At 32.1% G+C, this 18,759-nt stretch overlaps 1 protein-coding gene across 1 annotated transcript in view; it reads right to left on the bottom strand.

The window, feature by feature from the left end:
* LOC111059210 (WD repeat and FYVE domain-containing protein 3) overlaps positions 1-18,759 on the bottom strand; it is a 172,814-nt gene that overhangs the window by 129,010 nt on the left and 25,045 nt on the right. The window contains exons 11-15 of the mRNA XM_039419973.1: positions 18,124-18,245; positions 16,317-16,484; positions 8,648-8,763; positions 6,234-6,483; positions 1,512-1,554 (exon numbers count right to left, since the gene is read on the bottom strand). Coding sequence (XP_039275907.1) covers positions 1,512-1,554; positions 6,234-6,483; positions 8,648-8,763; positions 16,317-16,484; positions 18,124-18,245 — 699 coding nt within the window. The remainder of the gene's footprint in view (positions 1-1,511; positions 1,555-6,233; positions 6,484-8,647; positions 8,764-16,316; positions 16,485-18,123; positions 18,246-18,759) is intronic.

Below are 18,759 nucleotides of genomic sequence, written 5' to 3' on the forward strand. Positions count from 1 at the left end.
AATCAGTGGTAATTAGTTTGTAGAGTGAATATTGATGTTGTGGAACTTTTCCATAATATTGAAGAGATTTGAGATATTGACAAAAAATCCACATTATTTTAAAATTAAGTGGATTTCTTGACAACATCTCAACTCTTCAATAATTTATTTGTCATACATATTTTAAAATGATTTAATTATAAATTTTCATAATTGAGATTAAATATTTTGATAGTTGATTATATTTCTACACTGTTAAAAACGATCTGGCAACGTTGCAGAGCTAGAAAAGGATAGCACTATCTGCAGTATCGAATGATACACAACACCAACGTTAATCAAATACTGCAATTATAACGTGCAGTACCTGTGCTTTTGGAATTAAGTTTGTTTTTCGGTAATTCTTCAAAATTATATTTTTAATATGTAAATATTTCCTATTTTAGTTATAATAATGTGAAATACTTCTTCTATGTTCAGTTTTGAAGAATATAAATTTGAAAAACTACTTTGTGAAAATACTTGAGTACTGAAAATTTTGTGAATTGAAGAACTACAAGACTTAACCTATTTCGGACTATGTGTTATCTAAATTTGGGAGAGGAATAGCACATGGTTACCTTATTTTTCCTCTCCCTATCATTTTGATAATGTACTTATTGTATAAATGAATAAATAATAACGGATAACGTGGACCTCATGATAGTCCAAGCTCATAGCTGGAAGCACCGCAAACTCAAATTTCAAATTTTCCTCTTTCTTATTCAATATTCATCTAAAAGTTTAATCTTTATTGATTCATACAATAATCACATCATCAAAAATGGAATCACCTTCCAATAGGAATATTCGAAATTGTCAACAATCTGAGAAGTAACACCCACATTGAGGCTGTGCAAAGGCTAAATATAAACTTTCTACTGGTTATATTTTTCAAAGTTTTTCGATTTGTATATTATCAAGCTATCAAAATGAAAAAGTTTTCTCAGGAAAATTTTTATTTCCGATCATTACTTTTTAGAAATAAGCGCCTAAAGTTTAAATTTCTGGGACAGAACATTTCAAATTCGGTAAGAGATAAAACCATGAGATTTAGAGGATGAATTCTTCATGGTATTGTTGATTGAATAAAACAAACATTTTCTAAAATTATCAATTTTTCAGTAAGTTTTTCAATTACCAAAAATAACTCAACTAAAAGTTATTTTTGGTAATTTTTAGTAAATTGAACAACTTTCTCAAAAATTGATATTATCAGAGAATTTTGTTTTATTGATTCAACAATACTAAGAATAATATATCCTCTGAATTTCATGGATTTATCTCTTACCGAATTTGAAATGTTCTGTCCCAAAAATTTAAACTCTAGGCGCTCATATCTCAAAAAGTAATGATCGGAAAAAAATGTTTTCCTGTGAAAACTTTTTAATTTTGATAACTTGATAATATACAAATTGAAAAACTTCGATGAATATCACCAGTAGAAAGTTTATTTTTAGCCTTTGCACAGCCTTAATTTTGACTAATTTTACTTTTTTGACACAATCAACATATTTCGCAAAGTAGGAATAAACCCTGCACAAACAGGGCTGCAAACCTTTATTTCAGGTAGCACTTAATCAATTTCAGGGCCTCTGACAATAACCTACCGGCTGTTTTCGGGCAACCGGCTTCAGGGGACCGACAGTTTAACATGTCTATCCGTAAAACGAGGATGGAAGTTATATATTTGGAAGTTAAACTTTTGGAAATTACAACCGCTCGTTTCACAAATGTTATAGTAGTAGGAGATTTCAATACCGATTTTGCCAGGCAGGATAAAATGACAGAGGATATTAGAGATATTATTAATATGAATAATTTAGAAATTAAGGTCCACGAATATACAAGAGTAACTCGAACTTCACAGACAATTATTGATAATATCCTCACAAATATAGAAGGTTGTAATGTCAGGTTAGGTAGCTCAGATCTATCAGATCATAACTATCAAATTTTAGATGTTAAGTTGCAGGGCCAGAATCCAAGCAGGAAAAAAACTTTTGTGAAAGAAATTCAGCAATATGAGCTAGGAAATATAAATTGTTTGAAGCAGGAACTGCTTCAAGAGAATTGGAGTAGTGTTTATAACAGTTGTAACCTAAATTACAAATATAAGCAATTCATTGATACTCTAAGATTTCACATTAGTGTATGCTGTCCGATAAAAAAAGTCAAAGTAAAAAGTAAATTAAACAAAGTAGATGAATGGATAACTGAAGATATCCTCACTCAAAGAAATATTGTTAGGGAAGCTTATGAGGAATTAAATTAGTGAGGGATGTTCCGAGTGAGGTCAAATACAAATGTCTAAAGAAAAACTATGCAAAAGAAGTGAGGAAAGCTAAGTGTAAGAAAACAGCTGAAATATTAACAACTAGTACCAATTTTAACTCTGCTGTTTGGGAGGTAATTAATAGAAATAGGAGAGCAGCTCAAAAGGATACAGTTACTAATGTCCCTAGGATAATCGATGAACATGGAAATTATATGGATGATAGCATAGACATTTGTAACTTTTTCAATAAATATTATCAACAGGTTGCATATAATCTCCAAAAGTCACTGAACACTAATACTTATAATACAACTACATTAAATGCTGAGCCAATTGAAAAGGTATTTAAATTTCATCCATTATCAAGAGATGAGTTGTCAAGAATAATAAAAAAATTGAATAACAAAAAAACAGTAGGATTGGATGGGGTCTCAAGCAAAATTTTAAAAGAATGTGAAAATGAATTACTGGACCCTTTATTGCATCTCCTTAATACTTCACTAGAGCAGGGTATTTTCCCTGATGATCTGAAACAAGGAAAAATTTTGCCAATTTTCAAGAGCGGTGATTCTGAAAGAGTTGAAAATTATAGACCCATTAGTATTCTAAATGTAATAAGTAAAATTTTGAAAGAGTAGTTTTAAATAGGTTATTGATGCACCTGGAAGAAATTAATTTCATATGTGATGAACAGCATGGGTTCCAGAAAGGGAAATCTACTAAGACTGCAATAGTATCCCTTGTTGAAAGACTAATAGATATAATAGATTCAGGTGAGAAGGCAGCCGCAATATTTCTTGATTTATCCAAAGCTTTCGATTGTGTGAACCATAGAATATTATTGGAAATACTAAAAACTGTAGGTGTGAATGGCATAGAACTAAAATGGTTTGAATCATATCTCATAGGTAGAAACCAGTGTGTTGAGCTTACAAGGTGGATGGGAATGAAATAGTAAAAATTAAATCTCAAAAACTGGAGGTCCAGGCTGGAGTACCTCAAGGCTCAATTCTGGGTCCCTTACTGTTTCTGTTGTATGTGAACCAATTACCAAAAGAGTTAAAAGATCACAGAGCTCTGTTGTTTGCTGATGACACATCGCTTATCTTTAACAATTATTTATTAGATAGTCTAGAAATAAATGCTTTTACTGGAGTACAGTCAATTGTCCAATTCTTGAAGCAAAGGCAATTAACAATAAATAGTAAGAAATGTCAATTCCTACAATTCAAAAGTAAATATAATTCAGTAGAGGATAGAGAAATAAATGTGTTTGTAGAGGAAAATGAATTAGACCAAGAAGAGAAAGTAGCATTCTTGGGAATTTTATTGGATAGGAAATTAACATGGCATCCTTACATTGAGAGGATATGTAATAAGATATCATCTGGGGTATTTGTCCTGCGGCAGCTTGCTAGGCTGAATGATAAAAAACTACTGTTAACTGCTTACCATGGACTTATACTATCTCATATTAGGTATGCTATTTTAGTATGGGGTAATTCATCTCAACAAAATATGGACAGAGTGTTTAAGATTCAAAAGAAGGCACTCAGATGTATAGAGAAAGTGAATAGGTTAGACTCTTGTAGGCCTTTATTTAAAAAGCTTGGTCTATTGACTGTGCCATCTTTGTATGTATATGAAGTTGTAATGCATGTGAAAAAGAGTGGTGTGATCCAGAATTCAGATGTTCATGAGTATAATACGCGAAACAGAGCAGATTATCATATAATGGGTCACAATAGTAGGTTATTTGAACAAAAACCAGATTATATTGGTAGGAAATTTTATAACAAGCTACCTCATATGTTGGAAATAATTTATTTGCAAGTTATTATCCAGTGTGGTTGAACTCTAATTTATGGTAAATACAATAACATACGTGATTCAATTATCATGTGTTTAAAATAGTATTCATTGGAATAACAAATCTGGCAAAAGTGAACATTTAGTCATTAAATTGGGCTCAAATAATAATGTTATCTTAACGGAAATAAATGAAAGCTTATGAAGTGAATTGGGAAGTCTTATTTTGAAATATAAGATCCTACATATATGCCGTTTCAAAGTTACGGGACGCGTAATGTATATGTGTGTAAGCTCCAATTCATTAACACAGGGAGATCTTCGACCTGCATGCTTTTAGCAAGAAAAATGCTAGTCGCACCCTACAGCTGCGTTTACACCGGAGTTAATAACACGAGTTATTAACAAAAAATTATTAACTTGACTGAATCGTCAAAAATTTCTCTTGAAAAGAGTTAATAACTCATGTTTCTAACAGAAAATTCCTTGTTATTAACAAGATCTTGTTATCAATATAATTTACTTCTATATGATTTCGTTTAACGAGACTATTCATATGATATAACAGCCGGAATAAAAAGCAAAAAATTGTCTTCAAATTTGAATTGAGACATGTGTGTGATCATTAAAATAATGATTTTCATCTGACCTAATGTAAATAAATTATAATGCGTTTACACCAGAGTTTAAAACAAAAGTTTTCAACATAAGTTGATAACATTTTTTTTTCGCTGCTAGTTTTGTTATCAACAAAAGTTAATAACTTTGTCACGTGTTTTGTCTGCAGCTGTAGTTATTAGGGAACAGCTGTAATTGTAGGGTAGGGATGCTGGGCGAGGGGGTTGCGCGGAAGATAGTAACCTGTTATTAACAAAAGTTACCGACTCTCGATGGATAACATAAATCTTGTTAATAACAAGGAATTTTCTGTTGAAAACACGAGTTATCAACTTTTTTCAAGAGATTTTTTTGTCGATTCAGTCATGTTGACAACTTTTTATTAATAACTCATGTTATCAACTCCGGTGTAAACGCAACTCAACATGATGTTATTAACTTTTGTAATTAACATCAGTTGATAACAAAAATGTTAAAAACTTCTGTTATTAACTCCGGTGTAAACGCAGCTTTAGAGATGCATATGTGTATAACCATAGCCACCTCTAATACAAGGCCCCGGCCTACGATATTGCAACGTCGCAGCGTAGGCCTAGAATCTAATACATGATTGGTGAAAAAGATTTCAAAAAATACCAGATGATCTCTTTCACTAATCATGTATTAGATTCTAGGCCTACACTGCGACGTTGCAATATCGTAGGCCGGGGCCTTGTATTAGAGGTGGCCTTGGTATAACCCGCCTAAAATACTTACATGAAAATACATCATATCCTCAGTAGAGAGCTGTTATTTTAGAAGTAAGTCAGAATTTCTTTTCAAGTTTTTAAATTTTCAAAAATTAATACAGTATTATCCAGTTATCAGTGATGGTTTAGTGAAATATTTATATTTAATTTGGGTTTCAACTTGTCCAAAATCTAAGTTCCTAATTTATAAATATTGTTGTAAATGTGCTTTTGTAATTAACACTTCTTTATTCATTTATACAATATGACAATTTCCACTGAGTCTAACAAGACTCATAGTGGTACAAAACAAAATAGCACTGTACATGAATAAACTTTGAGTATTAATGTAAAACTAAAATTTTATGAACGTTTATGTTTTCTAATTTCTTACGACGAAATCTATCCATTGTAAAGACTGGTCATGGATGGGATGAAAATTGAATTGAATATTTTTGGACAATTTCTATTCAAATTTGGGAAAGGAACAGATTTGGGTTAAAAGCCTGTTGTTCCTTTCCCAATCATTCATAGTTGAGAATTATATTGTATCTATCAATGTATAAATAAATAAAATGATCAAAAATAGAATAAATCGATGGATATCGATATAGTTCACACTGACGAAGCAGTGTATGATTACATAACCTTAAATTTGGACAACATTAAAATTTTTGGAGAGAAATAGTACAGGCTCAGTCTAGTTTTTCCTCCAATGTCATAATTGTATTATGATTTAAGTGTTTTATACAATAAATGAATAAATAAATATGTAGTAGAGCAACAAACCTCTTGGTGGAAAAACCTGGCGTTGCCAGGCTCAAAGCGCATGGCTACAGTGATGGTGTTGAATACAGTGTGCAGTAGACCGAGAATCTGCGAGAGTGAAATGGAGTCCCACGGCGGCTGAGGTGTGCCACTCATCAGGCAGCCTTCCATCGAGACCAGAACACTCATCACGTATACAAAGCCACCAACCTTCCGGAAAACTGTTCTAGCTCTGTGACTTTCCCGTAGGCAGACTAGTAGTGACTGCAAAATAATTAAATGAATTGATTAAATTCAAAAAATTAACAATATTCATTATAACACTAATAAAACAGTATAGTAGAAATTAATGATATCTGAGCAAGACATAAATATTCAGCAAATGAATAGTAGAGGAAGCGAGAATAGTACTTTACGTAGCAAGTCCGGTAACGATAATTTACCGCATGAGTATGATTGTTTCTGCCCGAAACGTAGTTGAGGGCAGAATTATCATATGAATGTGGTAAATACGTTCCAGTACAAGTTACGTACAATATTTATTGTCATACTTATCTGAGAAAGAATAATATTGCTGAGAAACAGAAACCATTAACTGCTGCTGCTTGAGCTACTGCTGCATTCTATAAACATGACCTAGCCCGTAGCGCCTAGTTCATAACAGACAGACCCTTTGAGCTTAAATAAAATAATAAAGGCCTAAATTATAAGATTTTAGATGAGTTCTTATGACTTGAAACTTCTTAGATGAGTTTTCAAATTATTTGAGTTATTATATTAACATAGGACTATATTAACTATAGAACTAGGAAACATACTCCCGGTAAACAGCTGTTTGCAGAACAAGAAAACATGTAATTTTCATTACAGCATACTATACTGTAAAGAGATCATAATATGTTCTCTTTACAGTCGAGTATGTTAGGACGCTACTGAGTCCTAATAACATCTGAGTAATTGATATACTAACTCAAATAATTAAATAACTCATTTAAGGAGATTCAAGTTATAAGAACTCATCTGAAATCTCATAATTTAGGCCTTTATTATTTTATTTAAGCTCAAAGGGTCTGTCTGTTATGAACTAGGCGCTACAGGCTAGGTCATGTTTATAAAATGCAGCAGTAGCTCAAGCAGCAGCAGGTAGTGGTTTCTGTTTCTCAGCAATATTATTCTTTCTCAGATAAATATGACAAAAAAATATTGTACGTAACTTGTACGGTAACGTATTTACCGCATTCGTATGATAATTCTGCCCCCAGCTACGTTTCGGGCAGAAACAATCATACTTATGCGGTAAATTATCTTTACCGGACTTGTGACGTAAAGTACTATTACAATGTTTCAAAACATTTTATAATTCAATAGATCTAGATTTTACTACGTTTTCTATCTACAACGACACGAGTGCTGCAGAATTGCTTTTAGTTGAAATTCTTTTGCTTAAATCAAATCAATTTATTTTCCACATTGCATAACACAAATATGTAAAATTATATAAATTCAATTATAAATAAAAATGATACATTGTTATATTAATGTATAGAGATGGCGTGGAATTCCCCCAAGAAGACTATATCTCTGTGAATGGTTTGATTGATTGATTGAGTACTTTATTTATGTAGATTACAATATATACCTACTGGCTTATACACTTACATACAATAGCTTACAATACAGAAAAATTATAGATGAATTTACAAAATATAAAACTAAGAAGATAATTATTGAGCTGCATATGATATGAAAAAAGCAATTTGTAATAACTATAGATAAAATAGATAATATTGTTATGCATCTACATAAATTGGCGGAGCTTTGGACATATGAATGTCCATTCTTCGGAAAGAATATTCGAAGTATCCTTCCCACTAACTCTCTACCAAATGGGGGAGGGTTCTTGAATGAAAATAGAGTAACATGTATCTTAATCTGTGCTATGTACTATTAACTTCATGTTTTAAGCAACCTATATAAGTAAATATGTAACTGCTGTTTACAGTTTATTTGAAAAAATACGTTATCAATAGCAGAGCAGAGTTGATTATAAATTTACAAGTGTGAGAGCAAGGGAACTCAAGACCAGCAATGAAGTGAAAAAGTTATATTTTAATTAAATTGAGCTGGTATACTAAATGTAAGGTGAATGGAGCGGTTCCTCAATTCCAATCCAGACTCACTCGACCAACCTAAATTTACAAGTATACTTAATAAAGTATACTTATACTTAAGTATACTTATACTTTAAGTATACAAGTATACTTAAATTTAAAAATATACTTAAATTGATCGATAAGCCTCTAACTAGTGAGATGAGGTAATAACATTTACTCAAAGATTTAGCATGACTTGTGTGTGAACGTACAGTACCACTAACACTATTTTATAAATAATGAAACATATATCATATCTATATTATTGAACTCACATATAGTATATGACCCTTTAAGGTCAGTGACGATGAAGGAGCAGAATGCATCATTCCCAACAGTGTTGCCATGTCGTCATCCCCTCCAGCGTTCAATATCAGCTCTTTAACAATTCCTGACGGACAATGAAACGAATTGAGTGAAATGAGAACATGTAGATCATTTTTAGCAAAGTTTAATAAACAATACACACGCTTGATGGCATTAAGGAGCTATAATCACATTCACGCGACTCAAGTCGTGAAGAGACTTCGACTCAAGTCGTAAAAAGACTGCGACTCGAGTCGTAAAGAGACTGCGACTCCAGTCTCTTCGCGACGCAGCATGTGTTTTCAATAGTGACCTGTCGATTCTAGTATCTGCAACCTAGCAACTGAGAGACTGAGTCACTCGGCGACTCGACGTGTTGGTCAAGAAGCGACTTGAATTATGTAGTACCATGAATCCTATTATATTAAACGAGCAATTTCTGTATATGGTTATCTGGTTATGTATGTCCAACGGATCTCGAAAACGGCTCTAACGATTTTCACGAAATTTGGAACATAGTAGGTTTATGATATAAAAATTCGATTGCACTAGGTCTCATCCCTGGGAAAACTCGCTGAAGGACATGAAAAGGATAATTAATTATTCATCCTTGGAAAAACAGATGATAATTTCGTCATCTGTAGATAACAGAAGATGTGAGTGCCTGTGTGGAAGAGAGACAGAATTATGTTCAGCTGTTCAACTATTTGTAATCAATCAGCTTATCTCACGAGAAATATTAATCTAGAAATTTTAATCGAATTGATCAAAATAATCTGATTTGTTGACATGACATGGTATATATCATTCTAAATTGGAGTATAACTTTTCTGTTTTCAAATGTTTGGACTGAAAATTGGACCTGAATTCAAGTGTATGGAACACAACCTATTTTTTGGACTATTTATAGTGTACTAGCTTACCCGGCGAACTTCGTACCGCCAAAAAGTCAATGTATCTCATGTTACACTTGACTTTATTTGGTGAATCATGAAATTTATCTGACATCAATATTTTTTATTCACATCTAAAAACTACCGTTTTAATACCAGTAAACAATTTTATCACAGAGTGACGTGTTTATTACAGCTGGTAAGTTCATATGCTGAATCATATTATCACTTCATGATCTTGAATCATGATGATCTTTCTGTTCTACATTAGCCGCACGGCCGACAATTTCGAAAACATAGGTCTGTAAAATGGATTAATATATAATTATTATTGGCTCCCCTATTAAAATTTCTGGTCAGAAACCATCCCCAATTTATATTTACACAACATATTCCCAAAGTTTCATGCCGTTCTGTCAAGTAGTTTTCGAGTCTATAGGGAACAAACAAACTAACAATTGAACAAACTAACACACAAACAGACATTCATTTTTATGTGGAGATGAATAAAAATACAAAAATTAAAACTAAAAAATAAACAAACTAACACACAAACAGACATTCATTTTTATATATGGAGATGAATAAAAATTCGGGGGAGAAACAGTTTTGGGCTGTGACTGTTAGTCCTTCCCCAATCATTTTAAAGAATTGTGTTCTGTTTATCAATAAATGAATAACAAGCAAAGCTCGGTGCCTCAATATTTTTCAATGAAGTGAGGTTAGGATTTGAAGATGAATAGTGTAATGTAATAAAGAATGATGATTGTAGATTTTCATGGTTGGAGCACGGAGTAAACAAACATAATTCATTCTTGATTTTCAGCATTTTGTTTCGGTTTTCTATTTTCAAAAGTTATAGGAGGAATTAAGAGGAAATGAATGAGCAAACATTTAACATAATTTTTTCAGGGAGGGTTAGAACTGCAGTAGCATAAACTAGAGGGATTTTTAAATTACCAATTTTATAACAAATTTTAATATTTATCTCATTTTTTGGACAAGTTTCATGACTTATATGTGTTTATCAAATACTCATAAAGGTTTGAGGACAAAAAGTTTTTTTTTGGAAGTGAATTTTCAAGAAGAAATTTCAAAGGTAAGATTACGAATGTATTCATTCCAACCTTAAAAAAATCTGGTGTGGTACACTCACACAACTTTCCTTGCTCATATTCGAAACTACGATCTAATTGTATATATAAGTGTATATATATAAGTGTATATCTAAGTGTATATATAATTGTTTTCAGAGTACTTTTTCCTTTGTGTAAATTGTGAAATTCAATGATTTTTTTAGTCGTCATTTTTTTAAAGTCGTCAAAACAGCTGTTCTACAGATGAAATATCTCGACTATGTGTTCTTTTTATGAACTGCTCTACCTACCTACCTCATGCACGAGAAGGAGGTTACAAAGTCCATTTCTCAAGGATGGGGTGGACCCCCCATTAGTTTCCCAGAAAGGAGACTCATGCCAGTTAATAGAGCTGATAAATAACTATACAGAGTATGAATTTGAAAAAAATCGGTCAAGTTATTTTGAAAAAATCGTGAAAAACATGGTTTTTTAGTAATTATCCGCCATTTTTCTCGAGAATATTACGGAGCTCCTGCAATTTTCCAAGGAAGAAACTCATGTCATTTGATAGGACTTATGAATAGCTACCCATGGCTTGAATTTGTAGAAAATCGTTAGAGCCGTTTTCGAGAAAACCGTGAAAAACCTGGTTTTTGGTCATTATCCGCCATTTTTCTCAAGAATATTACGGAGCTCATGGAACTTTCCCAGAAATGAGACTTATGCTAGTTGATAGGGCTTATAAATAGCTATCCATGATATAAATTTGAAGAAAATCGTTAGAGCCATTTTCGAGAAAAACGTGAAAAACATGGTTTTTTAGTAATTATCCGCCATTTTTTCCGCCATCTTAAATTGAATTTTATTGAATTTCTTATTGTTGGGTCCTCATGGTATAGGGACCTTAAGTTTAAAATTTCAAGTCGATCGGTTAATTAGGAATGGAGTTATCGTGTTCACAGACATACACACACACACACACATACACACACACACACATACACACACACACATACACACATACACACACACAGACCAATACCCAAAAATCATGTTTTTGGACTCAGGGGACCTTGAAACGTATAGAAAACTTGAAATTGGGGTACCTTAATTTTTTTGGAAAGCAATACTTTCCTTACCTATGGTAGTAGGGCAAGGAAAGTAAAATCTGGTGTGGTACACTCACACAACTTTCCTTGCTCATTGAACTATAAGCCTCATTATCAAACGAGAATAATTTAGGGGAATAACATAATGACGATTGACGGCAACATATTTGCAACTACGATTAGACTACTGTATATGTGTATATACAATAATTGTTTTCAGAGTACTTTTTCCTTTATGTGAATTGTGAAATTCGATGATTTTTCTGAAATTCGTCAAAACAGCTGTTCTACAGATGAAATATCTTGACTATGACTGTGCTCTTTTTATAAACTGCTCTACCTACCTACCTCATGCACGAGAAGGAGGTTACAAAGACCATTTCTCAAGGATTGGGTGGACCCCCCATTAGTACCCCAGGGAAAAGACTCATTTCAGTTGATAGAGCTAATAAATAACTATACAGGGTATGGATTTGAAAAAAATCGTTAGAGCCGTTTTTGAGAAAATCGTGAAAAACAAGGTTTTTTAGTAACTGTCATTTTTCTCAAGAATATTACGGAGCTCCTGCAATTTTCTCAGAAATGAGACTCATGTCAGTTGATAGGGCTTATGAATAGCTATCCATGGTATAAATTTGAAGAAAATCGTTAGAGCCGTTTTCGAGAAAACCGTGAAAAACAGAGCTTTTTAGTCATTATCCGCCATTTTTCTCAAGAATATTACGGAGCTCCTGAAATTTTTCCAGAAATGAGACTCATGCCAGTTGATAGGGCTTATGAATAGCTATCCATGGTATAAATTTGAAGAAAATCGTTGCAGCCGTTTTCGAGAAAACCGTGAAAAACATGGTTTTTTAGTCATTATCCGCCATTTTTCTCAAGAATATTACGGAGCTCCTGAAATTTTCCCTGAAATGAGACTTATGCCAGTTTATAGAGCTTATAAATAGCTATCCATGGTATAAACTTGAAGAAAATCGTTAGAGTCATTTTCGAGAAAAACGTGAAAAACATGGTTTTTTAGTAATTATCCGCCATTTTTTCCGCCATCTTGAATTGAATTTTATTGAATTTCTTATTGTCGGGTCCTCATGGTATAAGGACCTTAAGTTTAAAATTTCAAGTCAATCGGTTAATTAGGAATGGTGTTATCGTGTTCACAGACATACACACACACACACACATACACACACACACACACACATACACACACATACACACACACAGACCAATACCCAAAAATCATGTTTTGGACTCAGGGGACCTTGAAACGTATAGAAAACTTGAAATTGGGGTACCTTAATTTTTTTTGGAAAGCAATACTTTCCTTACCTATGGTAATAGGGCAAGGAAAGTAATAAAAGTGTTATTGTGCATTACACTATGAGTGGATTTTGAAATCTCAATTTGAAGCACAGATTGTGCAGGCCGGAAACAGCAATGTCTCCCGGCTTCATAGGGTTAAGTTATTAACTTATAGAGTTAAGTTATTAACTCTTTGAATGTTATTAATTTTTGTATTGGCCTATGAGTACATATGCAAATATTACATAGAGGAATGACAATGAGTTAATTTGCCACTCAAGTCGTAAGGTCCGAAGAATAAAATTCAATTTGACATTGAAATTGAATAACTTAATACAAAAATATTCCAGTACAGTACACTTTTATATTTTATCAGCGCATAACAATGCTGGCTCTCATTAGTGGAAATGGTTTTCATGAACTATGCACTAATAAATTATAAAAGTGTACAGTACTGGATAATATTTGATTTTCATTCCAACTTTTGTCAATGATAAATTAGAATTTTATAAAATTGAAAATTATTCCAACTTTAATTTGAAGTGAAAGATTGGTACTACACCTAGTGCCATTTTTTAGCTGCTTCACCGCTATAAATTTCAAACTATAGTAAGTTCCACGTTATAATGGCAGTGAAGAAAGATATGAGAGCAACGTTGCCCAGTTCACTCCATTTTGCTACTGAGTGTACACAACTGTTACTCAATTCATCCCATTAAAATTGATCTAATATTAGTTTCCATTTCCTTGATAAAATAATAAATTTCATGTCAGATCAATATTGAATTTATCAATAAAATATCTTCTTTTATGATTTGATTAGAAACTTTGCGTTAAGATCAGATTTTTACACCAATTTATTTAAAAAGCTGTGATACACCAATCTGAACTTCAAAACAACACAAAGTTGCTCGGTGGGTATTCTATTCCAATTTCTCTTGAAAATAATAGCAAAATGAAAATCATATTTATAATAACATAATTTTAATGGAAATAATTATGTTATAATTTTTCCAGAAATGAGACTCATGCCAGTTGATAGGGCTTATGAATAGCTATCCATGGTATAAATTTGAAGAAAATCGTTGCAGCCGTTTTCGAGAAAACCGTGAAAAACATGGTTTTTTAGTCATTATCCGCCATTTTTCTCAAGAATATTACGGAGCTCCTGAAATTTTCCCTGAAATGAGACTTATGCCAGTTTATAGAGCTTATAAATAGCTATCCATGGTATAAACTTGAAGAAAATCGTTAGAGTCATTTTCGAGAAAAACGTGAAAAACATGGTTTTTTAGTAATTATCCGCCATTTTTTCCGCCATCTTGAATTGAATTTTATTGAATTTCTTATTGTCGGGTCCTCATGGTATAAGGACCTTAAGTTTAAAATTTCAAGTCAATCGGTTAATTAGGAATGGAGTTATCGTGTTCACAGACATACACACACACACACACATACACACACACACATACACACACACACACACATACACACACACAGACCAATACCCAAAAATCATGTTTTGGACTCAGGGGACCTTGAAACGTATAGAAAACTTGAAATTGGGGTACCTTAATTTTTTTTGGAAAGCAATACTTTCCTTACCTATGGTAATAGGGCAAGGAAAGTAATAAAGTGTTATTGTGCATTACACTATGAGTGGATTTTGAAATCTCAATTTGAAGCACAGATTGTGCAGGCCGGAAACAGCAATGTCTCCCGGCTTCATAGGGTTAAGTTATTAACTTATAGAGTTAAGTTATTAACTCTTTGAATGTTATTAATTTTTGTATTGGCCTATGAGTACATATGCAAATATTACATAGAGGAATGACAATGAGTTAATTTGCCACTCAAGTCGTAAGGTCCGAAGAATAAAATTCAATTTGACATTGAAATTGAATAACTTAATACTTACAAATATATTCCAGTACAGTACACTTTTATATTTTATCAGCGCATAACAATGCTGGCTCTCATTAGTTAAAATGGTTTTCATGAACTATGCACTAATAATTATAAAAGTGTACAGTACTGGATAATATTTTAGTTTCATTTCAACTTATGTCAATGATAAATTGGAATTTTATAAAATTGAAAATTATTCCAACTTTAATTTGAAGTGAAAGATTGGTACTACACCTAGTGCCAATTTAGCTGCTTCCCGCTATAAATTTCAAACTATAGTAAGTTCCACGTTATAATGGCAGTGAAGAAAGATATGAGAGCAACGTTGCCCAGTTCACTCCATTTTGCTACTGAGTGTACACAACTGTTACTCAATTCATCCCATTAAAATTGATCTAATATTAGTTTCCATTTCCTTGATAAAATAATAAATTTCATGTCAGATCAATATTGAATTTATCAATAAAATATCTTCCTTTATGATTTGATTAGAAACTTTGCGTTAAGATCAGATTTTACACCAATTTATTTAAAAAGCTGTGATACACCAATCTGAACTTCAAAACAACACAAAGTTGCTCGGTGGGTATTCTATTCCAATTTCTCTTGAAAATAATAGTAAAATGAAAATCATATTAATAATAACATAATTTAAATGGAAATAATTATGTTATAACTTTTCAATATTATTTATACCGGTATCAGTACCATTACATATACGGTGGGGCTAACTGAAGCATGGACGAAGTCTAGGATGATCAATTTATCAACTGTCATTTCAGGTATAGTTTGTGTTTCTCATATCTAAAAATTATTTCATTTATCCAAAAATACATTTTAAATTAATTATTCGACTTGTTTACCGAAGTTTTTTGGTAGAATGAAGAAAAAATGGCGGCTGAAAATAGTTTGTTTACATATTTGTACAGTCACTGTTAAAAGTGAAAATGAAATATTTCTGGCAACTGACAACATTGAAAATCTAGAGAGAGATAGCGCTACCTGCTTTGTTGAATGATAGACAAGGATAGCAATACCATTGCTAATCAAACACTGCCATTATAACGTGGACCTCACTATAGATAAACTATTCGTCTCTTTTCTGTATAGGGCTACTTGTAATAAAAATAGAAAGAAAAATAAAAATCTCAGTACCCTTTTCGAATTATTTAATCACAACAATGTTATTCAATGGCATCAATGTTGAAACATGTTGTGATTAAATAATTCAAAAAGGGTACAGAGATTTTATTTTTCTTTCTATTTTTATAAACTATTCGGAATGTGGTTGCCATGGCAACGTTTAAGAAGAGGTACCTTTTTGAATATCAATGGTAAACTCACCCAATGCCAAATGCCTGCTATCGGCGTAAGGTACAAGATTGTGCGCAATGCGTGCACCTCCACATTGTCTCAGAACGTTGGCATTCTGACTGTTTCCATTGAGCAGAACGATCAGTGAATCCATCACCAGGGTTCCTAGTTGAATGTCCTCTTTGTCCAGCTCAAAAACTGTGCACAATAGAAAAAATCGTCAACAAAATTTAACTTTCCAATAGAATAAAATAGAATAGAATATATTTTTTATTCCCCTAAGTATATGCAATATACAATCGGAAACGTCACAATGTTCAAAAGATACAAAAATAAAAAACAATTATCATATGATTGATTCAACTAATATATAACTGTTACAAGCATATAAATAATTTAAATACATTCTCACACACTAAAATTGTTGTCAACCCAATATTAGGGCTGTTCGGTACACTTTTTATATCATTTAAATTAGATAATCTTTTTCAATACAATTTGTTAATATCATTATAAGAGTGAGAAAAGTGGCAACTAAAATTTTTAAGTGGTCTAATAAGCGAGTTATGGGTCGTTGAAGTGCTAACTCCGTTTTCTTCCCAGATCATAAACGGTTTCGAATTTTCCATTGGAATTTTTTTAATACATTCAGTATATCATTGGCTTTGTTCTGATATGCGTTTTTCGCGATTCATGCCAAAATAAACAAGTTATCGAATTTACAAAAAATGTTACTTTTTCATTTATGAACGATATGGGGAATAAAATGTTTTAGTTTGGGAAGATACGTTTTTTGAATTTTTAAGAGAAGTTCTGTTAATTTAGTCGAAACCGTTTATGATCTGGAAACAAAACGGAGTTAGCACTTCAACTACCCATAACTCGCTTATTAGACCACTTAAAAAATTTCATTTGCCAATCTTTCTCACTCTTATAATGATCTTAACAATTATATTGAAGAAGATTATCCAATTTAAATAATAAAAGAAAGCCCTAATACATTATAGAACGTATACAGTAGTTGAAAATAATTATGATTATATCCCTATCCATATAAAAAATTCCGAAAGTGAGTATAGAGGATTTTCTGTCAATCTATGTTTGAACAAAGAAGCAGACATGGTTCTCACTGAAGTAGGAAACTTATTAAAAAATTTTCAAATAAATTAGCTTTGAATTCATCTGCACTCTCCTCAGCCAGTATAAAGGACATCAATTTGCTGACTAGTTCTTGTATTATAATGATGAATGTCCTCCCCACATAGAAAAGATTCAATATTTTTTCTTACATTCAGTGACAGCAACAATTTTTTCTGGAAAAATAAATTTTTGAGAAAGTTATTCAATTTACTAATTTTTGTTTTTATTCAATCAACAATACCATGAAGAATATATCCTCTAAATCCAATGGATTTATTTCTTACCGAATTTGAAATTCCAAAACTTTTAACTTTAGGCATTCATATCTCAAAAAGTAATGATCGGAAAAAATGTTTTCCTGAGAAAACTTTTTCATTTTGATAGCTTGATAGTATACAAACCCAAAAACTTTGAAAAATGTTACCAGTAGAAAGTTTATTCTTAGCCTTTGCACAGCCTTAAACTAATAATCCGAAAAATTGTGTAGTTGAGAAGTTGGAATGAAAAAGACTAAGAAATTGTCAAAACTTCTGATAAAGTTTATCAGAGATTGACAATGGTGTAATAACCGAAACCGGTCTTTCTAAGTATCAATTAATCTGTGGTTTTTTGACAATTTCTTAGTCTTTTTCATTTAATACAAAATTTGATGGTTATAGAAGTGAATTAAAAGATTTCATTATTAATTGGTGATTACCTCTTCCGTCATCCAGGGCTTGTTGTTTCTCTTTCAAAAGTGTTGCATATCTTTGTAGGCAAGTGACAAACACCTCAAGTATTCCTACTTCTCTGTACACATCCTTGAATATTGTATTGTGCCTGAAAAATGAAGAGTAAGCTTATTTTTCACAGTACTCTCATAATTATAATTATTATAAGGGGAAGGAATAGTTTTGGGATATGCCTGTTTATTTATTTAAACATCACAGTGCGGGAACATTGTAGGTGTATCTGGTAAAAATTGGTTAGAGACTTTACAAAATGTGTCGGAATATCAAGCCATTCAGTATTTCAATTGAATAAGGAATCTTGTTCTCAACAGAAGTGTACATTACTTGAATATATATTCAAGAATTGAAACAGAATGAAAAAATGATCGAGTACCCTTTTATTTATTGAAATACTAGAAACAAGTAGTACACAAGTAAACAAGTACAGGGTGGGGCAGAGCCGATTGACGATTTTGAAAGGGTTATAAGTAATGAACCGTTCATATTGGAGAAAATTTCTTTAATGGGTTCAATTCAGTTATAGTATTGAAATATAGTTTTTATTGTTAATTTTTGAAAATTTTATCAGTTGAATGGCGGCCATCAGCAGCAATACACTAATG

Source organism: Nilaparvata lugens, chromosome 2, assembly GCF_014356525.2.
Source record: "Nilaparvata lugens isolate BPH chromosome 2, ASM1435652v1, whole genome shotgun sequence".
Classification (NCBI taxonomy): domain Eukaryota; kingdom Metazoa; phylum Arthropoda; class Insecta; order Hemiptera; family Delphacidae; genus Nilaparvata; species Nilaparvata lugens.